The 18,754-nt window shown below is 51.6% G+C and overlaps 2 protein-coding genes across 5 annotated transcripts in view; both read left to right on the top strand.

Moving 5' to 3' along the window:
- The first annotated feature begins 6,765 nt into the window (after positions 1 to 6,765).
- On the top strand, positions 6,766 to 10,800 carry RIPK3 (receptor-interacting serine-threonine kinase 3). Its single transcript, XM_011971009.1, has 10 exons — positions 6,766 to 7,004; positions 7,214 to 7,354; positions 7,491 to 7,800; positions 8,253 to 8,398; positions 8,524 to 8,570; positions 8,778 to 8,945; positions 9,056 to 9,123; positions 9,339 to 9,713; positions 9,854 to 9,914; positions 10,429 to 10,800. Exons 1-10 carry the CDS (start codon positions 6,985 to 6,987, stop codon positions 10,647 to 10,649), a joined length of 1,557 nt encoding a protein of 518 aa, XP_011826399.1. The 5' UTR covers positions 6,766 to 6,984; the 3' UTR covers positions 10,650 to 10,800.
- Positions 10,801 to 11,733: 933 nt separating this feature from the next.
- The window catches only part of ADCY4 (adenylate cyclase 4), a 15,999-nt gene continuing 8,978 nt past the window's right edge, over positions 11,734 to 18,754 (top strand). Inside the window, exons 1-11 of one of the 4 annotated variants that reach the window (XM_011971006.1) lie at positions 11,750 to 11,837; positions 12,161 to 12,345; positions 13,895 to 14,092; positions 14,200 to 14,361; positions 14,940 to 15,089; positions 15,521 to 15,669; positions 15,748 to 15,859; positions 16,581 to 16,708; positions 16,858 to 17,016; positions 17,344 to 17,476; positions 17,643 to 17,816. In XM_011971006.1, coding sequence (XP_011826396.1) covers positions 12,187 to 12,345; positions 13,895 to 14,092; positions 14,200 to 14,361; positions 14,940 to 15,089; positions 15,521 to 15,669; positions 15,748 to 15,859; positions 16,581 to 16,708; positions 16,858 to 17,016; positions 17,344 to 17,476; positions 17,643 to 17,816 — 1,524 coding nt within the window. In that variant the 5' untranslated portion in view covers positions 11,750 to 11,837; positions 12,161 to 12,186. Of the gene's footprint in view, positions 12,346 to 13,894; positions 14,093 to 14,199; positions 14,362 to 14,939; positions 15,090 to 15,520; positions 15,670 to 15,747; positions 15,860 to 16,580; positions 16,709 to 16,857; positions 17,017 to 17,343; positions 17,477 to 17,642; positions 17,817 to 18,754 lie in introns of all 4 variants that reach the window. The other 3 variants (XM_011971008.1, XM_011971007.1, XM_011971005.1) reach the window with 3 other exon arrangements.

The raw sequence follows: 18,754 nt of genomic DNA, 5'->3' as shown, positions 1-18,754 counted from the left end.
AGAGAGAGAGAGAAAGAAAGAAAGAAAAGGAAGGAAGGAAGGAAGGAGAAAGAAAGAGAGAGAGAGAGAAAGAAAGAAAAGAAAGAAACAGGACACCCAGCTGGGGAAGCGGTATGAAGCAATGGCCTGCTCCACTGGGGTGAGAGGAGCTGGGAGAGCATAGAAATTACACTAGACAGAAGGAGAGAAGGACTCCACACTGACAGAAGGGGCATTATGGTAATAGGTGTGTAGACATTTAACTTATAGCTGCCCAAAATCTTTTTGGTACCACCCTGGCAATGTAGAATCAAAATAGTTACCCTGCTCAGCCTCTCTGTCCTTGAGTGTACAGACAAGTACCTTAAGTTCTGCCAAAGAGACGCTCTGGGACGCAGATCCAAAATGCGCTCTGTGAGAAAACAGATGAAGCGCGGGGATTCCGTTTTGTTGGGACAGTGAGCACAGGTGGGATAGGAGAGCTAAAGGACGTGGTTCTTTGTGAAAGCATCAGCCCCTCAGCTCTCCTAAGGAAAAACAAGTAAAAGGGGGCTTCTGACCTGCTTGGAATCCTAAAGCAGAAGAGCAATACTTGGGCCCTGGAGGAGGCTCCCCAAAAGAAAGCATCCCAAGGATAGGGAGAGGCGGGCGCCACGGTGGATGGAGTCCCGGTCCAAGTGGAAAGTTCACCCCATTACTCTTCTCTCTTAAACCCTGGGGTTTGTTTTGTGACTTTCCTGAGTTGAGTATAGCTCAGTCCCCAAAAGTGACAGTTCTTTTGCCCATAGTTGCACCCTTTCGCCATGTGTGGAGGGTTTGTTTTCAGCAGCTGGAATAAGAGTTCCCCCATGAGCTGGAGCATCCCTGAGTCGGAAGCGGGTGGAGGGACGAGAGCAGGCGGGAATCCGCACTGCCACAGTAAAAAAAAAAAAAAAAAAAAGGTTTCTTATCACCAGGCACGGTGGCTTACGCCTGTAATCCCAGCACTTTGGGAGGCTGAGGAGGGCAGATCACGAGGTCAGGAGTTCTAGACCAGCCTGACCAACATGGTGAAACCCCGTCACTACTAAAAATATAAAAAAGTAACAGGGCGTAGTGGTGCCGGCCTGAAATCTCAGCTACTCAGGAGGCTGAGGCAGGAGAATCACTTGAACCTGGGAGGTGGAGGTTGCAGTGAGCCGAGATCACGCCACTGCACTCCAGTCTGGATGACAGAGTGAGACCCTGTCTCAAAAAAAAAAAAAAAGAGAGATTTCTTATCACTCTATGTTTGCTATTCACCTGCAGACAAAAAATGAGACCTTTTTATTCTGTAAACCTTAGACAGTAAGTCCAGCCTCCATTGATTGTGAGAATTTACTGTGAAAGTGCTTTGTGAACCATCAAGTGTGGATAAGACTAGTTTGTATCATTGTTGCCGGTGGGAGCGGGGAAGGAAAGGCCACTCAGCCAGTCTGGCAGTCGGACTCACAAAAATTCACACTGTAGACCTTACCCTTGGCTCAGAACATTCTCTTTGAGTGGAATCACCTCTATCATGTTATGTCTGTCAAAAATCTTACTTACCATACTGAAACTCCAAGACATAATAACATCCATTAAATACCAAAGTGACCAGCAGGCTACTTACAGTTACAAGAAATCAGGAGGGAGCAGCAAATAATAGATTGACGGGCTAGGGCAGGTGGGAGAGGGAAGCTCCTACATCTCTGGGTGTGTCCTGGGGACGAAGAGGAAGCTAAACTGTAGAGTTACTACACTCATTTCATGAACTCATTTCAGGAAAATTAGAAAATGTAGATAAAAATGAGACTACAAGTACTCACCTCAGCAGCACATGCACTAAGAAAAAGCTATGAATATAAAATATAAGAAAATAAAAATCACCTGTAAGCCCATCAGCCGGGAATAATTCCTTTAAACATTTTTCTATTTGTCCATTCACATATTTTTCTAAGCATATATACATATACATACATACTTTCTTTCTTTGCAGTGAAATTTGATGTTAAATCAAACAGCTAAATGTTTATTAATATAAATTTTCATATGTCCCTTTCTAATACTAGAATCAAATTTTTAGCAGATCCTTTTTGTGATAAAATACACATAGCACAAAATTTATTATTTTAACCATTTAAGAGTACAGTTTTGTGGCATCAGGTATGTTGACTTCATTGTATAACCATTACTACATCTCTAGAACCTTTCATCTTCCCAAACTAAAACTCTGTATCCACTAAACAGTAACTCTCCATTCTCTTCCCTCAGCCCCTACAAACCACCATTCTACTTTCGTCTCTATGAATTTGACTATTCTAGGTACCTCATATAAGTGAAATCATATGATATGTGTCCTTTTGTGACTGGCTCATTTTACTTACCATAATATCTTCAAGATTCATCCACATTATAGCATATGTCTGAATTTTATTAAGGTCAAATCATATTTTTAAGGCTGAATTATATTGTACGGTATGTACAACAGTTTTTATTGGACTGATCCATTCACTTATTGATGGACATTTAGGTTGTTTTCACCTTTTGGCTGTTGCAAATAATGCTGCTATGAACATTGGTGTACAGTTATCTATTTGAATCCATATTTCCTATTCTTTTTTTTTTTTTTTTTTGAGACAGAGTCTTGCTCTGTCCCCCAGGCTGCAGTACAGTGATGTGATCTTCGCTCACTGCAACCTCTGACTCCTGAGTTCAAGCGATTCTCCTGCCTCAGCCTCCTGAGTAGGGGGGATTACAAGCACGTGCCACCATGCCCGGCTGATTTTTGTATTTTTAGTAGAGATGGGATTTCACCATGTTGTCCAGGCTGGTCTCAAACTCCTGACCTCAAGTCATCCGCCGCTCTCGGACTTCCAGAGTGCTGGGATTACAGGCATGAGCCACTGGGGCCGGCCTCAATTATTTTAGGATATACTCAGGAGTGGAATTACTGGTAGCAGATCTTTTTTAAAAAATTAGTTCCGGCCAGGCGCGGTGGCTCACGCCTGTAATCCCAGCGCTTTGGGAGGCCAAAGTGGGCGGATCACCTGAGGTCGGGAATTTGAGACCACCTTGATCAGCATGGAGAAACCCTGTCTCTACTAAAAATACAAAATTTGCCGAGCCTGGTGGCACATGCTTGTAATCCCAGCTACTAGGGAGGCTGAGGCAGGAGAATAGCTTAAACCTGGGAGGCAGAGGTTGCAGAGAGCCGAGATCGTGCCATTGCACTCCAGCCTGAGCAACAAGAGGCAAATTCCGTCTCAAAAAAAAAAAAAAAAACAAAAACAAAAAACAACAACAACAAAAAAAATTAGTCCCAGCATTTTGGGAGGCCAAGGTGGGCGGTTCACCTGAGGTCAGGAGTTCGAGACCAGCCTGGCCAACGTGGTGAAACCCCGTCTCTACTAAAAATACAAAAAAATTAGCTGGGTGTGATGGCAGGCACCTGTCATCTCAGCTACTCGGGAGGCTGAGACAGGAGATTGGCTTGAACCCGGGAGGCAGAGGTTGCAGAGAGCCGAGATTGCGCCGTTGCACTCCAGCCTGGGCAACAAGAGCAAAACTCCATCTCAAAAAAAAAAAAAGAAAAGAAAAGAAAAGAAAAATTAGTGAGCCACTGTCTCTTATTTCTAAGGGTCTGACATGATGTTAATTAGTTTCATGGTTAAACTTACTGGGAAATTGCTGTTTCTTCCTGTGTCTCACGCGTTCATTCTGGGATAATTTTTTTTTAAATCTTCTTTGTGCACATCCATTAGAAACTTCTTTAGGAAAGAGACTGTTCGTGGTAAACTCAGTTTTCATTTATTTGAAAATGTCTTTTTTTTCTTTTTTTACCTGTCTGTAAATATAAAATTGTATACACACCAAAGTTATCTTTTTCAGGAACACTTTTCCTGTCCTTGAGCACGTTAAATTATTTCAACATCTTCTGGTTTTTACTTGGCTGTTGAGAAGTGTATTTCCAGTTTAGTTACTGCTGCTTTGTAGATGATCTATGCTTTCTTCTTAACCTTTAATATTGTTTATTTGTGTTCACTGTTCTGCAGTTTCACTGAGGTATAACTAGAGTGAATTTCTTTATATTTATCCTTTTTGGCACAAATTGTGCTTCCTATATTTGTGTATATTTGACTTTTTATATTTGCTCATTTATTTATTTAGAAACAGGGTCTTGCTCTGTTCCCCAGACTGGAGTGCAATGGTGCAATCATAACTTACCATAACCTCCAACTCCTGAGCTCAAGCTCTAACCCTAACCCTAACCCTAACCCTAACCCTAACCCAGCTCAGCCTCCCAAGCAGCTAAGATTACCAGAACTGGCAACCTTTTATTTTAATTTTTATGTTGTAGAGATGGGGTCTCACTATGTTGCTCAAGCTGGTCTTGAACTCCTGTCCTCCAGTTATCCTCCCACCGTGGCCTCCCAAAGCACTGGAATTACAGGTGTCAGCCACTGTGCCCAGATGGATCCTTGTCTTTCATCAGTTATTGAAAATTGTCAGTCATTTTTTCCTTAAATATTGCCTTGCCCCATTTTTAATTTTTCGCTTCTCTTCTCATGGGATTCCAATTTAACATGTTAGACCTACTCATTCTTTGTCTCTTAACTTTTCTATTTGCTCGTCTTTGCTGCATTCTGGAGAATGTCTGCAGATTCATCTTTCAGTACACTAATTCATTCTTCAGCTATATCTTCTGTTTAACCAAAATCTACAATTTCAATTTTAATGGTTACATACATTTTTTATTTCTTGATGTTTTATTTTTTGTAAATATATCTGGACATTGTTTATGATCTCTTATGCCTTGCTCTTTTATTTCTCTACTCTATTTTTTATTTCTTTAAACATTTTACAATAGCGTCTTTAGTTTCTTTATCTGATTATTCCAAACTCTGAGTTTCCAAATTCCAAGAATCAACCTGTGCCTAGGTCCACCCCCACACCCGCTTGCTGGAAGCTGAGGGTCCTGTTAGGCACTTACTCTAAGGTTCTTCTCCCTGCTCTTCCTTCTTTTAAAGGGGCTGTTTATTTTGAGTCAAAACGTTGTATAGGCCCTGATACCACACCCAACTTTGTGCTTCACAGTAGTTTATCCCTGATTCTCAGGGTCTCATACCAATCTGAAGAAATCCGGTTATAACACCTTTCCAACTCCTTTTTGCCTGCTTCCTTCAAGTGGAGATACTGAGCCTGGGTTATTCTCTCCAAAAAGAATCACAAAGGGAGTGGCTACCCCTTTTGATGGTTCTCAGCTTTTGACTCTAGGCTTTTCTGAGGACCTGCTACACTTCTTGCCTTCTTGGATTCTGTGCGATACCACCATATCTCTATACTAAAGCCTACTTAAGACGGATTTCATGAACTGTGCAGGTGAGAGCCCTCAGTCCCTATAGGAACCCAATCTCCTCTTTCCTCCTACTGAGTATGGAGCTCCATCTAGGATGATCAGTGCCTTAAAAGAGGCTTAATATTTTTGGTTGTTCATTTATTCATTCAATTCAACAAATATTTATTGGGTATCTGCCATGTATTGGCTTTTAAAGAGACTACAGTTGAACAATTCCCTAAATAGCTCCAAAATAGCATGAGCTGACCCTACCAGAAGCCATGGTGTAGCTCTCCAGGAGTTGTTCTAGAAAAAACTGCTGATCACTTCTGCCTCAACCAGAAGAGCCCATGGACCACTGAACAAAATGGAAAGCAAGTACCAAGGTGAGCACCTTTTAGTGAAAGCCAACACACAACCCACAGGGTTGAGTGTCCCTGTGAAGGACTGAGTGCCTAGGGCTGGCCCTATCAGGTTCCCACAACCTCCAGTCATGGTCAGACCTCCAAAAGGTAAAATATGGACACCTTTTTTCTGCCCTAAATCTTTAAGACTCTCCATGCTTCTGGGTTATCAAAAGCCTGTGTCCAGAGCATGTGCTTGTCAGGAACATTAATTAGGGTATTTGCATGCAAGAGTTGTCATGCAAGGGAGAGGGCAGGAAAGCTCTGAATTGTTTCCACTGCAGTGTACACCACAATGTCACCAACTCGCTGGATGGGCTGGTATATCTAGCCTTACCACAATGCCCTTGGAGTGGGTTTGGGGTCTGCCAGCTCAAGGAGCTCCTGTTCATAGGGCATATAAGTCCCTATGAACATATAAGTCCCAAGGAATACAAATAGGGATCCTTCACTACATCGTTGGATGCTTCACAACTTTCCCAGCCTCCTGCAGGACCAGCTGAGTGGTCCTGCAACCTATGTGAAAACAGGTGAAACCTATGTGAAAACAGCCCTGAAACCTATGTGAAAACAGGATAACTTGATGGTTCAAAGCCATTATTTCCATATGGGCTTAGGCAAGGTACTAAAACTCTCAGTGTCTCAGTTTCCTCATCTATAGAAAGGTAATAAAAGCAGTACCTATCCCCTTAGGGTTCGTGTGAGAATTAAATAAGCTAATCTATGTACCTGGTGCATGATAAGTTTTATATATGCATTGGCTATGATCTTAGGGCAGCTATGAGAGAGCTGAGCCCTAAAACAATAAAACCTGCCTAAGCACCATCTCCACTCATGGCCTGGCAGGTGGTGGAGCAGGAAATCCTGTGGGAAAAGGGAAGGCTTTGACTGTAGGAGTGGGTTGATTGTGGGTTCCTGGAAGGTGAGGACCCATTCCCTAATATCCTCAATGCCCAGTCACACCTAACCTGGCCGCTGCATGCGGCAGGCACTCAGGAAACGGTAGTCAGGGAGAAAGGCACTAGCTTTCGGTTTGCCCCCTGCCCCACCCCAGGGGCGGGACTGTAGAGGCGCCTGTAAGGGAAGTTGTTCAGTCAACTCAGAATAAGGGTAGCAACCCGGAAAGTGGAGTCACCGTCTTGGTCTAGAGACTGATCCCTGCAGAGACAGATCCCTTCCCCTCTCTGCCAAAGACCGCAGCCCCAGAAGTCATTCCATCTCCTACTGCTCGCAATTTCCAGAGGCCCCCTCGCACCTTCCAGCCTGATGTCGTGCGTCAAGTTATGGTGAGTAGGGAGTGGCATGCCGATCGCAGCCTCCGACATGCACACCCAGAGCGCCCCACGGACTCGCTCAGAGAACGCCTTTGAGTCTGGAGACGGTGGGGGCCGGCGAGAGAGGCCGGGGATTGCAGTAAAAGCGCCGAGTCACAGGGGCGCGGGGAGCAGCGCTGGCGTAGGGCACTGCCGGCTAGTGGGCGACACCCCTGTCTCAGGCCCAGTGGTGCCTCCGCCTCCTTGGTGTCCATCGAGGAACTGGAAAACCAGGAGTTCGTCGGCAGAGGCGGGTTCGGCACAGTGTTCCGGGCGCGACATAGGAAGTGGGGCTACGATGTGGCGGTCAAGATTGTAAACTCGTGAGTGACCCCGGTTGCCCGCCCCCGGCCGCAATCTGGCCAAAAAGGTGGAGCCACTGTGCTCTGGGGCCTGAATGGGGAATGGAGGGATTTTTCCCACGACCCCGGTTGACTCCAGCTCTCTCCTGGAGTGTAGGAAGGCGATATCCAGGGAGGTCAAGGCCATGGCAAGTCTGGATAACGAATTCGTGCTGCGCCTAGAAGGGGTCATCGAGAAGGTGAACTGGGACCACGTGCCCAAGCCGGCTCTGGTGACTAAATTCATGGAGAACGGCTCCCTGTCCCGGCTGCTGCAGCCCCAGTGCCCTAGGCCCTGGCCGCTGCTTTGCCGCCTGCTGAAAGAAGTGGTGCTTGGGATGTTTTACCTGCACAACCAGGACCCGGTGCTCCTGCACCGGGACCTCAAGCCATCCAATGTCCTGCTGGACCCAGAGCTGCACGTCAAGGTCAGCTGGTCTACACCCCTCTCAGCCTCAGGACAAGGTCCCACCCCAGAGCAGCTCCAGCCAGGCCCACTGGACACCAGACCTCCAGAGCCCTGTCTATTGAATAGGCGTAGCCTCTTCCTCTGGACACAGGGCTGCCAGGGCACAAAGCCCAGCCAGGAGTTTTAGCTCCTGCCATACCAGGTGATAGAGGCCCCGACCCACACGAGTCATTTCCACCAGCTGCCCCACCAACCCCTCCAAAGAGTCATGGCTGACCCAGCCCTGGAGACTCAGACCTTGACCCAGCCCTACCACAGGCACCTAGATCTACTATCCAAGGGAGCCTCTTCCCTTGACCTCCACACTCCCTTTACAAAGCTGAACCTGAACCTTCTGGGGGCAAGGGGGTTTCTGGAGGCTGCCTGGCCCCCTTGTCTTCCCTACCTCCCACTTCTTTCCTTCCTTTGCAGCTGGCAGATTTTGGCCTGTCCACATTTCAGGGAGGCTCACAGTCAGGGACAGCATCCAGGGAGCCAGGGGGCACCCTGGGCTACTTGGCCCCAGAACTGTTTGTTAATGTAAACCAGAAGGCCTCCACAGCCAGTGATGTCTACAGGTAAGGATCCCAGCCCAAACACACAGCCGGGATTCCTACACTTCTCTGGGCCCTCCCAGGGGGGATGTATAGGAAAGGAGTCTTGCCAGTGATTGGACTGGTCCTCAGCTTTGTGTCTCCTGCAGCTTCGGGATCCTAATGTGGGCAGTGCTTGCTGGAAGAGAAGCTGAGTGTAAGACTCTAGGCGGATTCTGGGATCCTTAACCCCAGGTGCCCTTCTCTTGAAAGCCCCAAAGCTTCCCCTTCCTGATCACCTACTAAGACTGCCCTCCTCCCTCCTTGTGCCCCCACATTACACTCCCTGCCTCTTTCCATGATGGAGCAGATATTCCCTTTTACCCTGAATGCCTCCTCTTCTCACCCTCCTCCCCTACTCCAGTGCCAACAGAAGCATCACTGGTGTATGCAGCAGTGTGCAGGAGGCAGACCCGGCCCTCATTGACTGAGCTGCCCCAAGCCGGGCCTGAGACTCCCGGCTTAGAAGGACTGAAGGAGCTAATGCAGCTCTGCTGGAGCAGTGAGCCCAAGGACAGACCCTCCTTCCAGGGTGAGCTGGCCAATTAGCTGGATCTGGGGTAAGCTTGGGTCTGTCAGCATGGGGCTTTCCTCAGGAAAAGAAGATTTGCTCACCTGCAACCCACTCTGCTGTCCCTCTAGAATGCCTACCAAAAACTGATGAAGCCTTCCAGATGGTGGAGAACAATATAAATACTGCTGTCTCCACAGTGAGCGCCAACATCACCCCTCTCCAGGAGCTGGTCAGGGATGGCACAGCATGGCTACCTGGCCATCCAATGACTCACCATTAACCACAGCTTTTTTATGCCTTGACCTTTGTCCTCACCCTCCCCAGCCCACCCCTGAGTTCCAAGAGACTACTCCCTTGGGTTTACTCTGGCTCATCCAAGTCATACCCAGCAAACTCCTCCCATCCCTGCAGGTAAAGAATTTCCTATCTGAGCTCAGGAGCAGCAATCCGAGATTTTCTACCCCAGAGTCAGGCCAAGGAGGGACAGAAATGGATGGCTTTAGGAGAACCACAGGAAACCAACACTGTCGTAATGATGTCATGGTTTCTGAGCTGCTAAACAAACTGAATCTAGAGGGGTCTCCCAGCTCTGTTCCTGAAAAATACCCGAGCCTTACCAAGAGGAGCAGGGCACAAGAGGAGCAGGTTCTGCAAGCCAGGACAGCAGGGACATCTTCAGATTCAGTGGCCCAACCTCCCCAGACTCCAGAGACCTCAACTTTCAGAAACCAGATGCCCAGCCCCACATCAACTGGAACACCAAGTCCTGGACCCCAGGGGAATCAGGTGAGACATTGGCAGGATTAGGGGATGCACTAAGAGTCCTATAAATGCTGTCCCCTTGCCAGGCAAAACTTGGGGCTGAGAGGAGTGCACTGGGCGGTCCAGGCTCCAGGACAGAACTGGATGCTCTGTGCTGTTTGCAGGGCGCTGAGAGACATGGCATGAACTGGTCCTCCAGGACCCCGGAGCCAAATCCAGTAACAGGTACCCACTCTCCACCTCTTTCTTTTCCCTGTTCAATTCTTCCACGAGACTCCTCCTCCAGATCTATATCTAGATTCAGGGTACTTTGTGGAGGGGAGGGGAGAAGATGATCTCACTCAACCTCATTTCATAAATGGGAAAACTGACACCCCCTGAGAAAGGAGCCCTCTGAGGTCACACAACAAAGCTTGGATTTGTCCCTGAGTTTTCTAACTTTCCACAGCATCAGCTCTGTGAGCCCCCTAAGTTCCATTGTTTCAGCAGTCCAGAGGACTTCCCAGCAAAAAAGATCAGGGTCTCAAATGTCAATTGCTACTCTCTAGAGCTTCTGCTAAGCCAATTCTGGAGAGGAACTCTGAAGGGAAGGGCACAGGACACACCTTAACACAGCCATTTGGGCGACCACTCCACTCAAGGCCAAGTTGGGGGTGGAGACCTCATACTCCCCACCCACCCCCAACTTGGCCTTTCTGACAGCTAAACCCTCCTGCCACCATCACTATTTCTCTTAAAGGGCGACCACTCATTAACTTACACAACTGTTCTGGGGTGCAAGTTGGAGACAACAACTACTTGACTATGCAACAGACAACTGCCTTGCCCACAGGGGGCCTGGCACCTTCGGGCACGGGGAGGGGCTGGCAGCACCCTCCACCAACAGGTTCGCAAGAAGGCCCTGAAGAACCTGAAAACTGGAGCGGGCCACATGGTTGGTATAATCATAGTGGAAAATAAAGCACCTTCAGAGCTTGCCTCCAAGAGTTACGAGTTAAGGAAGAGCGCCACCCCTTGAGGCCCCTGACTTCCTTCTAGGGCAGTCTGGCCTGCCCACAAACTGACTTTGTGATCTGTCCCCCAGGAGTCAATAAACATGATGGAATGCTAGCCAAAGTCTGAGCTCAGCCAGGGGCAGGGAGGGACTGGGATGGGGGTGGGAGCTGCCAGTGAGGGATAGGGAGGCACCACAACTCTGCTATGGCAGGAAGTGGGGATGCTGGGGGCTGGGAGTGGGCAACGGCCTGGCACACAAGGTCAGGGCACAGCCGGCTACAACAGGAAGGAATCCCAGAGGCCTGGTTCCCCAGACCAGTCTAATCTCAGGGCAGTGCTTCCTTTAAAGCCTAGGATGGCGACCCCACCCTAACCCTAAACTCTGGGGATAGAGGCTGTGGTCCCTTTTCTTCTGGGCTCTCAACTCAGTTGCAGCGCTCTGGGAAGGGATGAGTGGGTGTGAAAGATCACAGACCAGGCCCCCCACGGTGCCCTCAGGTTCTTAGAGATCATGAGGTCCCATACCTGCTTCCACCACACACTCAGGTTGCTTCCTAGACATTGCTTCCCTTTTGATTCCCAGCTGCTCTTCGGGAGTGGAAAGCTATGGCTCCTAAAGCTATACACACGCGCACCCCCTCCCACGGAACAGTTCAAACCTGGTAGTAGTGGTTGCCAGCCAGGCGGAGAGACGAGGAGAATGAGCGCCCCCAGCTCTGACCTAGATCCCCACCAGGACTCACACTCTTCCCTACATTCTTCCCTCGCCAGGCTTCAGCCCCCCGCCCTCAGTCTCCCCACTACCAAACGTTCACTCCCATTTGGACACACCCTATTCGGTCCACCCCAGCCACCCCTTCGCATCTCTCCCAGGGTCCACATTGCCCTTCCCTGAAGGGGCTGAGGCGGGAAGGCGATGGTGTTAAGAGAGACAAAACCAAGTGCGGGAGGAGACCAGGGGAGTCCGGCTTCGGCACAGGAAGGGGCCGGGCTGTCCCGTCGGGGAAGTGGGAGGGGGGCCGCGGCGCCTGGAGGGAAGCTCCTGTCGCCCGGGACTCTGAGCCAGAGCGCAGCGGCGAGCGTGACTCCGCCATCAGGTCCCCTGCTGCCTCCCTGGGCCTAGCCCACTCCGCTGCGCCAGCGCCGCGGGCAGTGAGTTCGGGGGACAGGGGAACCCGGGGGACAGGGGAACCCAGGGCTCCCTCGCACCAACCCCAAATCCTGCCCTCCTGGCGATGAAGCTTTGCTAGGGCACCTCCACAATCCGGGCACGAGGGAGGAGGAGGAAAGGACTGAGGGATCCCCTCATAGCCAGCTGGGAGCGGGCTGGGAGGCCGCAGGGAGGGCCTGAAAAAGGAGACGGGATTACCACGAGGTTTGGAGGCGCGGGGAGGTAGCGGCTTGGAGCGGGTTAGAAAAGCTCAGGTGCGGCCCGCCGGGCCGAAGGAGGTAACCCGGCGCCCGGCCCTAGCCAGCCTCGGGACTCTGGGCGGGGGAGATCATGGCCCGCCTCTTCAGCCCCCGGCCACCCCCCAGCGAAGACCTCTTCTACGAGACCTACTACAGCCTGAGCCAGCAGTACCCGCTGCTGCTGCTGCTGCTGGGGATCGTGCTCTGTGCGCTCGCGGCGCTGCTCGTGGTTGCCTGGGCCAGCGGCAGGGTGAGCCGGGCCGCCGCTGCGGGAGGGTCGCTGCCTGGGTAGCGTTTTCGGGGTTGGGGTTTGTGGGGTCTTTTTTTCGATGTGTTTCGTTGCTGGGAGCCGAGAAAGAACCATTGAATCTGGCTAGGAACTGCAGTGACCCTGGGCAAGTCACTGTACCATTCTGGGTCTGCGCAGGGAGAAAGCTGAGTCCTGGATGCTTCTAGTTTCTGTCCGGGTTCTGACAGACTTCATGAACGTCCGTGGTCTACGGGTTCTACAATAAATCCATCACCGGATTTTCCAGTTTTCCAAAAGGGAAATTCTAGGAGGCCCCTGAGGAATTCATTTCCTGCCTTTCTCTGCCTCTTAGGGGATGTGGGGCAGTTGTGCCCACAGACTCCCAGAAGGCACCCTCCACCCGGCTCTCACTGAGTCCCAAAGTAAACCCATGTCCAGTACCTGTTTGGGAAGGAAGGGAGTCTTTAATCAAATTCTAGAAATGGCCTGCCCCGGGTTTTCTTTTCACTCCTTGGAGGCAAAGTGGGAAAATCACCGGGCGCGGCCAATCCTTGCTAGTCCACGCCGAAATCCGGGAAGAGATGGGGACAAAACGCGGGGACGACGGTGGAACTTCTGCAAGGAGTTGAGGCAGGTGGCGAGATCGCAGCCCTGGCGGCCAGGAAGGTGCGGGACGCTGCGGGTCCTGGCGCCCCCTGCTGCTCGAGCACTGCCTCGCACCGCCCTCCGAGCTGCCAGCCGCCGGCCCCCGCGCCGCCGGGAATCTCCCGAGCAAATTGGCCAGATTTGGAGACATTCATTCCGAAGTGCCTTCTTGTGAGCTAGGATCTATCTTTTACTTGTTTCATGAAGCTTTGGTTCCCGTTTGACAGATAAGAAAATTGAGGCTCAGAAAAGTCATGGATTCACAAATAGGGGAGCCAGATTCACAAATGGGAGCCAGATCTTCTAGGTAGCTGTCCCAGGCTCAGCAAGATAATAGGTTGGACCGCAGGAGGCTGGGCGCGGTGGCTCACGCCCGTAATCCCAGCACTTTGGGAGGCCGAGGTGGGAGATCGCTTGAGCCCAGAAGCTCGAGACCAGCCTGGGCAACTTGGCGAGATCCTGTCTTCTACTAAAAATGCAAAAAAAAAAAAAAAAAAAAAAAAATTCAGCCGGGCGTGGTGGCGGTAGCATGTAATCCCAGCTACTCGGGAGGCTGAGGCACGAGAATCACTTGAACCCGGAAGCAGAGGTTGCAGTAAGCCGAGATCGTGCCACTGAACTCCAGCCTGGGCGACAGAGCAAGACTCTGTCTCAAAAAACCAACCAACCAACCAACAAAAATCATACGAGATTGCTGAGTCTAGATAAAAACATTAGGACACAAGCAGTTTCAAATGGTTCAACCTAAAGTGAATGGCAAGCGGAGGTGCCTTGCCTCCTTTTAGTACTTAGGCTTGAGACATCTTTCAGAACTGGGCTGAGGGGCTGGGCTGCCGGCTCTTCCCTTATCAGGTTCATTCCTTCTCCCTGTCACAATCTTGCCTCATACACCCCTTGCCCACAGGAGCTGACCTCAGACCCGAGCTTCCTGACCACTGTGCTGTGCGCGCTGGGCGGCTTCTCGCTGCTGCTGGGCCTCGCTTCCCGCGAGCAGCGACTGCAGCGCTGGACGCGTCCTCTGTCCGGCTTGGTATGGGTCGCGCTGCTAGCGCTAGGCCACGCCTTCCTGTTCACCGGGGGCGTGGTGAGCGCCTGGGACCAGGTGAGAGGGGCGGCAGGCAGGGCAGCGGGGACGGCCCGGGCTTCGATCCCTCACCAGGCCTTGAATAGTCCCACTCTGGCCTTCGGCTTTCCGCGCCCCGCCCCCAGGTGTCCTATTTTCTCTTCGTCATCTTCACGGTGTATGCCATGCTGCCCTTGGGCATGCGGGACGCCGCCGTCGCGGGCCTCGCCTCCTCACTCTCGCATCTACTGGTCCTGGGGCTGTATCTTGGGCCACAGCCGGACTCACGGCCTGCACTGCTGCCGCAGGTGAGCACGCAAGTAGCACAGGCTGCGCTCAGGACGGCTCTGTCACGTGCCAGTAGTCTCCTTTGGTGGGGTTGTGGAGCTGTGACTCTAAGGCAGGGTGCAACGCTGGGAGTAGGATACCCAATCTTGCTTTCGCAGAGCTGGTACAACAGTGTGGTGCAATGCCTGCTGTTACCAGAAGAGGGATCCAGGTCTCAAGGAAGGGAGTCGTGTCGTGGTTTGCCCGGGGACAACAGATGTTGGTTAATGAAACCTTGACACAGAATGTAAAAAAAAAAAAGTTTTGTGCCACGGAAGTGGGTAGCGACAGTGGAGTGGTATTCCAAACAGAGGAAATGTACCTGCAAAGGTTCCAGACCTAAGAGGTCGTATTGGTGAAGCAGCCGAGAGTCTGGAGCAGGGAGCATCTGGGAAGGGAAACGCCCCTAGGGATGCCACAGTGTGGCACCACTTGTTCCACAGTAGTTAGGTCCCTCACTGTAGAACCCAGTCTCCCCCAGCCAGTCTTTGAGACCAATTCCAGCTACACGCGACAACCACCGGGTCCCGCGTCCTCTGAGGCTGGCCTTCGCCCACAGTTGGCAGCAAATGCGGTACTGTTCCTGTGCGGGAACGTGGCAGGAGTGTACCACAAGGCGCTGATGGAGCGCGCCCTGCGGGCCACGTTCCGGGAGGCACTCAGCTCCTTGCACTCGCGCCGGCGGCTGGACACCGAAAAGAAGCACCAGGTTAGCCTGGCCTAGGAAGGCCAGACCAGCGCTCCCAGAGAGGAGTTGCTTAGATTACATAACGGGGGTCCTCCACAGGTTGAGTGACTCTGGGCAGATTTCTTGACCTGTTTCCTGTTTTGTATAAAACGTGGGTATTGCCCATCTTAGAAGGTTGTGAGGCTCACACAAACCAAAGCTTATAAAAAGCACTTTAGGGCATTATGATATTAAGTGAACTCTCATTCAGGTGTTGGTACTGGGAGTTCAGTCCCTAAAGGTGATCAATGTAGGATGGGGTGCTGGAGACCTGTTGTGTGCAGAGGGAGGACCTGGGGGAGCATCCTGGGGAGCACGTGTGGTGGGCAGTGTGGGCTCCTGAGTGATTTGGAAGGCAGGGGCTCCTGGCTTTAGGATACAGAGGAGTTGGTACTCATAGTGACCTCTTCTAGGAACACCTTCTCTTGTCCATCCTTCCTGCCTACCTGGCCCGAGAGATGAAAGCAGAGATCATGGCACGGCTGCAGGCAGGACAGGGGTCACGGCCAGAGAGCACCAACAATTTCCACAGCCTCTATGTCAAGAGGCACCAGGGAGTCAGGTATGATGAAGAATGGCTGGAGGGGAGGAGCCTGTGGGCTAAAACCCTGGCCCCACTGACACAGTCTGCCCTATGCAGTGTGCTGTATGCTGACATTGTGGGCTTCACGCGGCTGGCCAGCGAGTGTTCCCCTAAGGAGCTGGTGCTCATGCTCAATGAGCTCTTTGGCAAGTTCGACCAGATCGCCAAGGTCAGAGAAGGCTTCCCTCCCCACCCAGGGACCCTCAAATTTCCCATCCTGGGTAGCCCCTTCCAAGGGAAACTCCCACCTTATAAGATCCCAGGCCCACTTCAGTGCATGCAGGCCCCCAGATATCCCAGTGGAAAGAGGAAACCCTCTCAAACATTCCCAGTCATGAAGCTGCTCACCACACATCTGAAACCTGCAGAGATCCCTCAATATCTCCACAGATGTCCCAAGTACAATGCCCCATACAAGCTCAGAGCCCCAACATATGTGTCTCTGGACACTACGACCAAATCTATAGAGACGTTTTGATATTCTAACCTTAGGGGGCCCTTCCAAGAGAAATTTCTGCCCTATGCAACCTCAGCCCAGCAACCTGCTTAGACTCCAGGGATACCTCCAAGCAACCAATTCTTGGGTTCCCCCCAACCTCTCAATCCTGAGACCACTACCACATATTCAACTCTGGGTACCCCCTTCACTTGCCAAAAGTGGAAAGAGCCACAGCCATCCAGCCCTTGGGGAAACCCTTCTGAGAAAGAGATCTGCATGGAAGACAGTTAGCCCCATATCAGGTGAAAGGAGTCCCTAGATCTGATCTAAACACTACCCCACCTTGGAAGTTCTTCAGGAATACCACACTCGCTCCCCGCTTTTCCCAACTCCCTCCTACCCTTCTGGCCTCTAACCAGGTTCCTCTACACACCCACATACACACTCCCAGGAGCATGAATGCATGCGGATCAAGATCCTGGGGGACTGTTACTACTGTGTCTCCGGACTGCCACTCTCACTGCCAGACCATGCCATCAACTGCGTGCGCATGGGGCTGGACATGTGCCGGGCCATCAGGTCAGCTCAGGCGGTGGTCAGGAGGAATGCTGAGGGTGGATGTGGGGGGCAGCAGGCAACTGACAGAAGTCCTCTTTGTGAGAATCAGGGGTGTCTCATAGGCAGGGCTGAGGGTAGGACTCAGATTGCCCCACACTCACTCTGCTCAGGAAACTGCGGGCAGCCACTGGCGTGGACATCAACATGCGTGTGGGCGTGCACTCAGGCAGTGTACTCTGTGGAGTCATCGGGCTGCAGAAGTGGCAGTATGACGTTTGGTCCCATGATGTCACACTGGCTAACCACATGGAGGCAGGCGGTGTACCAGGGTGAGACCTATGGCCCTAGGCAGCTACAGCAGAAGGCCAACCAGGCCTACCACAGGCTGCCAAACTTTTCGTTAGTTCCTTAAGATAAGCACAAGATGAGTACCTTAAGATGAGTCCCATATGGGGCTTGGGAGATCCTAGGGTACCGGGAGGGGAGCTGGGAGGCACCTCCTGTAACACAGGCTCTTTCTTGAAGTCAGACCTCCAGGAATGATCTTTAAAAGACATGAGATGTTTGTCAGTTCTAGGAGCCACGGGCATGAGGGGGCAGGAAATAGGAGATGTGAAGGCCCTCCCTGCTGACCCCTACTGCCTCCCTCCTTCCAGGCGAGTGCACATCACAGGGGCTACCCTGGCCCTGCTGGCAGGGGCTTATGCTGTAGAGGACGCAGGCATGGAGCATCGGGATCCCTACCTTCGGGAGCTAGGGGAGCCCACCTATCTGGTCATCGATCCACGGGTAAAAGCCCAGCGCAGACCCCGTGGGTTGGCCCACACAAACTGTCCCACAGTCAACAGGCCTGATCTCTTCTGTGCCAGAGATTGAGTTCCTGGATCCTACTGGGGGGTGGAGGAAGAATGAGGGAGTGTCTGTCATCTTTACTCTCAGCCCTCATGTGTCCCAGGCAGAGGAGGAGGATGAGAAGGGCACTGCAGGAGGCTTGCTCTCCTCGCTTGAGGGCCCCAAGATGCGTCCATCACTGCTGATGACCCGTTACCTGGAGTCCTGGGGTGCAGCCAAGCCTTTTGCCCACCTGAGCCACGTAGACAGCCCTGTGTCCACCTCCACCCCTCTCCAGGTATGCGCACCTTCACCCTGAGCCCCAGAGCTTAGTTAAATCCACCGCCAGTATCCTCAGGCCCCACTCCCACCCAGCCTTCTCTGCCCCCACCACCAGTGAGCCACTTAATGATTTGTGATATCCCAAAGTCCTGAACTGTCTGGTCACCCCAGTCACTGGTTCAGGCCCTTCCTTGCCCCTCCTTCCAGAGAAAGGGCCCTCCAGCTCACCTCAGAGAAGATCCAAGATCCCTACAGACACCATGTCCATAACTCCCCAGCCTCTACTCAGGAGAGTGCCTTCCCCTGACACCACATAGGCAGTTGGACCCCCACTTCCTCCTGTCTCTGATTGTAGGGCTGTGCACCCATAGCACCAGGAAATGTCTCTGTTTAACTCAGTTTCTGAAACTTCATGCTCTCTTCTTCAATCCCCTCCAACACTGGGGAGTAGGGGAAGGACACTGGCAGCAGTGGTTGCAGGAAGTACTTAATTCCAAGTGTTAACATGAGGTAGGGGAGAGGTCAGAGGGTTAAGCTGGCAGGAGGAAGAGGAAGGAAGAAGCTGAGGCTCAGCTGACTGTTGGAGGATGAGACCTCTAAGGTAGGTGGAGTGGTGTGTGGGGATTGCTCCAAGCCCAGGAACTATGAGATGACCTTAGGTGCAAGGTTGTTGTTCAAGAGTATCTCCTGAGGCAGGACCTTCACTAGCACAGAAATCCACTTAGCCCCTGAAGTTCCAGGGGATCAGTCAAATATCAGAAATCTTGCCAGGCACAGTGGCTCACGCCTGTAATCCCAGCACTTTGGAAGGCCGAGGCAGATGGATAGCTTGAGGTCAGTAGTTTGAGACCAGCCTGGCCAACATGGCGAAACCCCATCTCTACTAAAAATACAAAAATTAGTCAGGTGTGGTGGTGCGTGCCTGTAATCCCAGCTATTCACGAGGCTGAGGCA

The sequence above is a fragment of the Mandrillus leucophaeus genome, unplaced genomic scaffold (genome assembly GCF_000951045.1).
Source record: "Mandrillus leucophaeus isolate KB7577 unplaced genomic scaffold, Mleu.le_1.0 Scaffold980, whole genome shotgun sequence".
Classification (NCBI taxonomy): Eukaryota; Metazoa; Chordata; class Mammalia; order Primates; family Cercopithecidae; genus Mandrillus; species Mandrillus leucophaeus.
Note: the sequence above shows the minus strand (reverse complement) of the source record. Positions and strands in the feature narration are given on the sequence as shown.